Source organism: Sinocyclocheilus grahami, unplaced genomic scaffold (assembly GCF_001515645.1).
Source record: "Sinocyclocheilus grahami isolate Dianchi unplaced genomic scaffold, SAMN03320097.WGS_v1.1 scaffold441.1, whole genome shotgun sequence".
In the NCBI taxonomy this organism is placed as follows: domain Eukaryota; kingdom Metazoa; phylum Chordata; class Actinopteri; order Cypriniformes; family Cyprinidae; genus Sinocyclocheilus; species Sinocyclocheilus grahami.
The window spans coordinates 507,457-515,875 of record NW_015505620.1 but is presented as its reverse complement, the minus strand read 5'-3'; the positions used below and the strand labels follow the sequence as shown (position 1 = coordinate 515,875).

General features: G+C 40.8%; 1 protein-coding gene across 1 annotated transcript in view; it reads right to left on the bottom strand.

Moving 5' to 3' along the window:
• Positions 1-171: 171 nt before the first annotated feature.
• The window catches only part of mosmoa (modulator of smoothened a), an 8,782-nt gene continuing 534 nt past the window's right edge, over positions 172-8,419 (bottom strand). The window contains exon 3 of the mRNA XM_016233927.1: positions 172-667. Within this exon, the coding sequence (XP_016089413.1) occupies positions 483-667 (185 nt within the window). The 3' untranslated portion in view covers positions 172-482. The remainder of the gene's footprint in view (positions 668-8,419) is intronic.

Sequence of the window (8,419 nt, the reverse complement as noted above, 5' to 3'; positions counted from 1 at the left end):
ATGTTTTTTTTATTGGTCTTATGAAGTATTCTAATTTGTTGAGATAGTGAATTGGTGGGTTTTTGTTAAATGTGAGCCAAAACAACATTTTCCACAACATTCTAATTTATTGACATGCACCAGTATATGATGATTTCTATCTATCTATCATCTATCTATATGATGAAAGTAAAGTAGTACTGAAAGCAGTCACTGTGGATGTGCTCTGTCCTTTCCGGACGGGCCTGCGTGTACTCCAAAGCCTTGATCCTTTGGGTTGAAACTCAAAGGCGCAACATAAAGACAGCACGGGTTTAACAAAGCTTGGGTTGGGCGGAGGGGAGCACTCGTATGTAGTGTGTGCAGTAATTGTCTGTTTAGTTTCGCAGTTTAATGAGTTATTACCATATACCACCACCCCCTGTCGTTGGCCCTTCTCGATGAGTGCCGTTTCTTTCCGTCTCACTTTGAACACCCCAGCTGTCCCTGCTGCGAACGTCCCCTCAGCCAGGAAGACAGACTTTTCCCGCAAACAGGAGCCCCACTATTGTGAAGAAGATGGAGAGCACGAACAGTACATAAGAGGAGCCCACCACTGTGTTGTTGGGTAATTTGTATGGTTGTCCCCCTACTTCATTGATGTAGAATCCTATTGGGAATATGAGGGCGGCCATACAAAACAAGATCACTGTAAAAAAAAGACAGAAAGAAAGCGTTACTACATAGATGATACAGGAATTTACACACACACACACACACAATAATGAGGGAAAAAAACAAGGTTGGATGATCAACAACAAAATTACAGGGTTAAGCTAACAGTGGCAGAATCATTCATTTAAGCAGGTCCACAGAAAAAATTATTATTCTACCAATATTTAAAATTTTTGACCAACAGGGGGTCCCAAAATCCTTAGGGCGTGTTCATAAACTCCCTGTAATTTTAATTCACCAAAGCAGTACCAAGATACAGTTAGGTCTGGCCAACATATGGATTATTCATCATGATTTTAGTATCAGCATAAAATTAGAGGTGATGGGGAGTGAATATTAATGATTTTAGCATGTTTTATATTAAGTTTCCTAAAGACTCAATCCTTTAACGTTCCACCCTCGTTTCATGAATTTGCAAGTATAAGAACATTATGAAAGATGTTAGTATTCAATTTAAAATTCAGTAGCAAAAATTATATATAGGCCTAATATATATATATATTTCTTTATTTACATGAATCAGTTCAAACTGACAACTTCAATTAACAAATATATTATTTAATTACGTCATTCATCAAAAATATGTATTATCAAGACCCTGAGGTCAGATTTGGTAGCGGAGCTGAACCAGACAGTTATAGAAGTGCAGAGGACGGATTCAGTGATGGCGGAGTACAACTGTTTCAGCTCCTGTGGCAGGTTGAACTTCCTCAGCTGGCGAAGAAAGTACAACCTCTGCTGGGCCTTTTTAACAATGGAGTCAATGTGAGTGTCCCACTTCAGGTCCTGAGAGATAGTGGTGCCCAGGAACTTGAATGACTCCACTGCAGTCACAGTGCTGTCCATGATGGTGAGTGGGGGGAGTGCAGGGGAGTTTCTCCTGAAGTCCACGGTCATCTCCACAGTTTTGAGCGTGTTGAGCTCCAGGTTGTTGAGACTGCACCAGACAGCCAGCTCTTTAACCTCCTGTCTTTAAGCAGACTCGTCTCCGTCCTGAATGAGGCCGATAAGTGTGGAGTCGTCTGCAAACTTCAGGAGCTTGACAGAGGGGACTTTAGATGTGCAGTCGTTGGTATAGAAGGAGAAGAGCAGTGGGGAGAGGACACAACTATGAGGAGCTCCAGTGCTGATCTTTCGGGTGCTTGATGTGTATTTTCCCAGCCTCACTAGCTGCTGTCTGTCTGTCAGGAAGCTGGTGATCCACTGACAGACGGAGGTGGGCACGGAGAGCTGAGTTAGTTTGGTCAGGAGGAGGTTTGGGATCGCGGACTCATTTTTTTGGCTTTCATAGCTGCAATATGCTGTTTTCTCCACCAACTGGCAACCCACAGTGTTGAAATACTATTGGGTAAATTCTGGCGTGCGGAATCACACTGACCAAAACACAGACATTCCGACACGGAACACACATTCCAAAGTAGAATAACGGGCTGTAGCATTGTTTTTCTGAGAAACAAGTATGTGAATTAGGGGTTGAGGAAGCATATGGTAAAATGTTTGGCTGGGGTATATCATTCATGTTGACACTTTTGGAGTCATAGTTCAGTTCAGATTTTCACGTTCGATTTTTTTACGTTCAGTGTGGAGAGACAAACTGCTTGCTGCTGGAGGCTTGTAGCATCAATCAGTACATGGTGTTATGTCTGACTAGATTTTTCCCCCTGTGGACTTTGTTGAAAATTTCACTTGTCCTCCCACATATTTTGGCTTAAAATTGGGATTTTACAATCTTCAGTTCGAACCTCACAACAGATATATTTGCAGATATTTAAGAAACTGCTAAGTTCTGTTTCTATCCCTTCCAAGAATCATTGATGTCTATGAGTTCATTGTATACTAGACTATATACAGTATAGCTGTGATGAATCATTAAGCAAAGAGCCAAATTGTAGGTTTTCAAATGCATTTCTGTACCCGTCAATCCAGAAATAGGTCTGCTAGCAACATAATTGGTTCTGGTGTCAGGGCCGAAGCCCGTTTCTATTTCCTCTATATCCATTCAATTATATTTTTGTTGTTGTGCTCAAAAAAACACCCCCTTTTTTCATTGAACATATGCTTCTTTTTTTAACAGCATGACCAGAGCAGCAGACTGGCATTTACCACAGCAGGAAGTGCCGTTTTTACTCTGCGCTGAGGGCATGACCTTTCGTCCAGCAGCCTAGTCGCCATTCATCTCCTTAACCCTCTCCTTTGTGTGCATCTAAGAGCCGAGACGGACGAAAATGGTTTATGCAATAAATGTGTAAAGGCAGAAGCTTAATGCTGACACGCAGAGCCTCAGTCAGATCAGTGCACTTCTCTCAAGGCCGTCGTGTTTAATTGCAGAGCTGCATTCTGCTGAAAGATGCTATTATCTTGCTAATGGGCACCAAGATTGAGCAGAGACTGCACTCAGACATCTATTAGCAGTGTCTGTTTTTATCTCGCTAAAAGCCTTTCTGCCAGGCTAACATGAGCCCGTGCTGAGTATTATCACTCTGGTCAGGTGGAGGTCTGTTTTAAACGTAATGGGCTAGAGGTTTGAAGGCTTGATGATTCAGAATAGATGTTCTAGGGGTTTGCTGTTGTCAACATGGTCCTTTGGTCTGCAATTATAAATAGCAAACAAAGATAGCAAATAGAAATTTTACACACCACCGATAACTGATTAATTTTTATATTACAGCTGATGACCGATATAAATAGGGTGCTTCGATTGATCGGCTACCGATCACTATCGGACGATAATCGCTTTGGGATGATTGATCAGCGGGCTCTAAAAAGGCTGATCTCAAGCTGATGTCTGCCGTCAGAGGTTTGGCCCGACATGCAGCGGCACCGTCTCAGTCTCTGTCCGGCGTGGGTACAATAATTATAATGCTGAAGGTGAGGTACAATTCATATTTCTTCATTAAATAACTTGAATTAAAGTAATTTGAAAACCTTATGCGAGACATAATTTCACAAACAGCGTGAGTGAATCTAATCACCGCGCGCGCTCTCTCTCTCTCTCTCAAAATGCGCAAATTGCCTCAGATCACATCGTGTCTGCACTATAAGCGAGCTGCACGCTGCACAGCTGACACAGGAATAATCACTTTAGCACAACCGGGGCAGTGTCGCATCGTCATTAAAGTTTATAAATTGTATTTTTTTAATTCTTGTGTTTAACCATTCAGCCGCTCGCACGTGGATTTCCTTTGCTCTCGCACAAAGCCGGACGCGCGCTCTCAGATATAAACCTGGTTTATAAAGCGTTCACACTGCACACGGTTGTGGTCCGGCAGTGTGTTCCAGTAGTGGTGCGTCTGCAGCAGAGCGGAGATCGTTTCCGCACCAAGTCTATTGCTGCGCTACACGTGCTGAATTAAAGTGACAGCGCATTGGTTTGCGGTAAATATGAACTTGGATTGACATGCAAATGTAGTAATTACAACATAAATGCACATGATGAAAGTCTACTGTGTTTCACAGTCAACACATGACTTTTTGGCTAGGTTTAAAGGAAAAGAGCACTTTTAGATGAGCAATAATAGATTGTTTTAATTGTAAGATTGTAATTTAATAGATTGCATTACTGTACTGTGTAAAAAAAGAATCACAATGCTGAAAAAGCAAATTCACTATCAATGTTTGGATTTGAAATCAAAATAATGGATAAATGTTGTGTTTGTGGTAAACAGCCACGGATCAGAAGCAGATTCCTGTGTGAAAGTACAGTCTGTGCTGCTTCTGCACTGCTTACGTACCGCACACGGACTGCATACGCACTGCAAGCGGAGTATGTGTGAACCTGGTGTAAAAGGCCGCCTCACATACAGCTCACGAAATCAGGCTTGTGCTGTGTGAAAGTTATTGTGCAACAATTTCACAATTGTAAAAACAAAAATGCACTGCATGGTCAAACATTTAGGTCAGATAAATATATATATTTGAAAAATATAAAAAAAAATGCTGCTCCACCCCTCAAATAAAAAAATCCCCCCAACAAGAGACACCTAAGAGGGGAATTCCCCCCATTTTCAAAAATGAAATTAAGGCCCCGAGTAAATGTCTAAAAATCCTGATTTTGCACTGCATGGTCAAACATTTAGGTCAGATAAATATATATATTTGAAAAATATCAAAAAAATGCTGCTCCACCCCTCAAATAAAAAAATCCCCCCAACAAGAGACACCTAAGAGGGGAATTCCCCCCATTTTCAAAAATGAAATTAAGGCCCCGAGTAAATGTCTAAAAATCCTGATTTGAGTATCACTATAAATAATTCTACATGATAAAAAGAAGGCTTTAAAAAGATCGGTATTAGCAATTTATACATTTTATAATTTTAATTTTATTTTAATTATATATTTTATAATTTTAACATTAAAATGTTTTATACATATAAATTATATATATATAATAATAATAATAATAATAATAATAATAATAGTGTATTTAAATAATTAAATGTATAACAAAATTCTATACAATACATGAATACAAAAATACATATCAGGTTGATGTGATATGACTTTAAAAATAGAGGTAAAATTATATGAATTGTGTGTGTGTATGTGTGACCCTGGACCACAAAACCTTAAGTGTCAATTTTTCACCGAACCAATGCTACAGCAATACCCTCAAAGCATGCTATATTTTCCAAGTTATGAAGGCTGCCTCTGTTTTACTTTCTTTTTATTTAATGTCAGTGTTGTCCAGCAGTGCATTCTGGTTGAGCCACAAGTCTGAGAAGACAGCGGCTAATATTTACGTCTGTCTCCGCTGACGCACCATATGCTGAAGCCGTCGCGAGCCAGAGCCACAGCTGCGGACATGACAGCAGACGTGGAGCCGTGAGCATAACCTGGGCAAGCTGGGCGTGGTGTGAGGGGACACAGGGGGCTTGTGTTACTCACACAAAGCTGCTCTTTCAGGTCCGGGTGGCTTCAGGCCAGTGGCAGCTTTAGCCCAGACACCTGTGTTAACCCCACCTGGAGCAAAACGCTCATGCAATGGGCTTTAAATGTGTGATATTATTTGATTCGTCTCACTTTAAAATGTTGATATTTCTGTCATTTGATCACATTTTAAACATTTTTGCTACATTGTGGGAAAAAAAATCCACCCATCTGGATATTTTTCAACCACTAGCAGCATTAAAACATTTTTTGATTTGTGACATAGCAAACTTGCGCCATTTTGTGGTCGTTTATTTTTATTTTTATTCCTGTTGGTCTTCATATGTAACCCCGATGGTCGAGATTGTGATCCCAGCCGGCGGAGGTGTTCTAGTTAAGGAGCTGTTGCTCTTTTAAACGGCGTAACTACCGCCCACACACGGCGATAGAAAAACACAACTGAGTCACCGAGGTTCAGACACAGTAAGCGGAACCTGGACAATTGGGACTATTTCTTTCCTGTTGCCATGGCAACCATGCCACTACGTATGCAATGCTTGGCGAAATGACTTCTCCATTCAGCAGCATCTCTCTGCGAGTGCTGCCAATGCCACCCATTAGACAACGGAAAAAGACTCTTTCATAATCGCACTGTACTTGGCTATTGTGACACACTACAGTGCCGATTATAGATTCTGGGCTTTTGATTGCAAAACAGAGACGACGGCCATAATCAGGAGCCATTTATTAAAAATAGCTTTTATTTGATACACTCACGACTCTACACAAAACCTCAATCCTACCGCTTGTTCAGGAGAGGTATGCTGTTACTTTTCTAACTTTGCCAATGTTTTTTTTCTTCTTTTTTTACATCTTGCATGCGATTAAATGGTGATCAAAATTTGATAGACTTTGAAGGAGCAACCTGAGCCATATCTAGAATCTCACAGAGACTCGAGATGGGATCAGCTGAACAATAAGCAACTAGACAGTTGACTACTCAACCATCACACAGCAATGCCCTAAAAATTTTTTTTGAAAATCTTAGCAAATGTATAGCAACACCCTGCAGTGCCAACAACACCCTAGTGCAATGACTTTAAAACAACTCCGACACTTCAGTCAACGCTAGAGGTGACATTACATTAAGATGATGAATTCGCAGCCCAGCTAGCTATTGCTGCTTCTCATTTACCCTCGATCCTGAGAGGAAGTTTAAACTGAAGGGTTTCTTTATATAATACACAAAGGATGTGTAAACTAGCTTGAGGAGTAGAGAAGAAAGTTAATAGTGTCTCCAGTGAGCGAACACAGCAGATGCTACACACATGCTGGACAGACACACAACACCTCAGCAGCGCCATTCAAGCCCAAACCACACAGATCATCTATCTCACTGACTGCTTGTGCGCAGCACTTTAAATTGGTTGGTGTTGCATATTCCCCACAGCTGGGAACCCACACCTCATTTGATGGGGTAAAACCAATATTCTGTCAAGTGCATGTGTAGCTCCGACTGAGTTGTCTGTGAAATAATCGGTCTTCTTTTTAAGTCTATGCACATTTTTAGCAGTTGATTCACTGTTTCCTGTAGAACCAGTAGTAGAGACTCCTGTGCTATTTTTTTGAAGTAATTACATTTTATGTTGGTCTACTATTGTGGTGTCATTATTTTTAGAAAAATCTGCCCTTATGGGTCATAGGTTTCTGCAAAAAAAACAAACAAAAATAACCTTTTGGGTCACATATCCTGAATCAGCTTCTCATAGTAATAAGAATTCCACAGTGCGACAAGCAGAGCCCAAAGTATACTTTAGTTTTGATGCTAACACTTCAGCCGAACGCATAGCCTTTCAAAGTATAAACCATTTTATAACGTACGTAAACACTCGCAGTCGACACATGTGCACTACGAAGTTTCATCTTTGTCCAGTGTCTGCGCTATCTCTCCACGGGCCAGTTATATAAAATTAATTCTGTGTCTGAAGAATTAGTCTGACCAACTAGCAGTTCGCCAAGGGCTAATGATAATTATTTTATTTTAGACCAATCTACATTTTTATGTAACTTCCTGACCAGTCTTATACATCCTTATATGCCTTATACGTCGTTTCTCCCGCCCCCTCATCCTCCCCAAGAGTCGATGCTCACGCAGGTTGCCAGATTGATGACACACAACAGGAATGAGCGCAATGGACAATGGGAGGTGATGAGCTGCAATTAGTAAAATGATGGGATTAATCCGCATTGTAATATGCTTGTGGTCATAGAGAATTTTAGATGGATGCCGAGGTTTTTCAGGTCGGGAAGAATCTGTGATTTCTGGCTCAGTTCATTTGCTCACTTCCATGGCTGCCATATGCTGTGTTTTCCACCAACTGGCAACCCGGGGTGTCGAAATACTACTGTGTAAATTAGCAGTGTGCGGAATCAGACAGATCAAAACAAAAACAGACATTCTGACACAGAACACACATTCCAAAGTAGAATAACGGGCGGTAGCATTGTTTTTCAGAGAAACAAGTATGTGAACTTAGCAAGTTTCCTAACTATCTGCAAACATATTACGGTATTTTTAATGCTTTAGTACAGTCCCCTTTAATCCTCAGTATACTTAGTACAACAGATGTAGAAATATTTACTGTCAACAGACATATTTATCGTTATGCATGGCGCATGCACAGACTTGTTTCATCATGCTCCGTCTTAAAAAGGAGTGTAGGTTCTGCACCCATTTTGAGAAGTGTTGAACAAATTCTCACAACTCTGAGCGACATCACTGGTGCGCTGAAACGACATGCTTCACCTTTACATCTCTGGTGGGCGGGGCAAAAAAGGCAAGAGAGAAAACAGCAGGGGG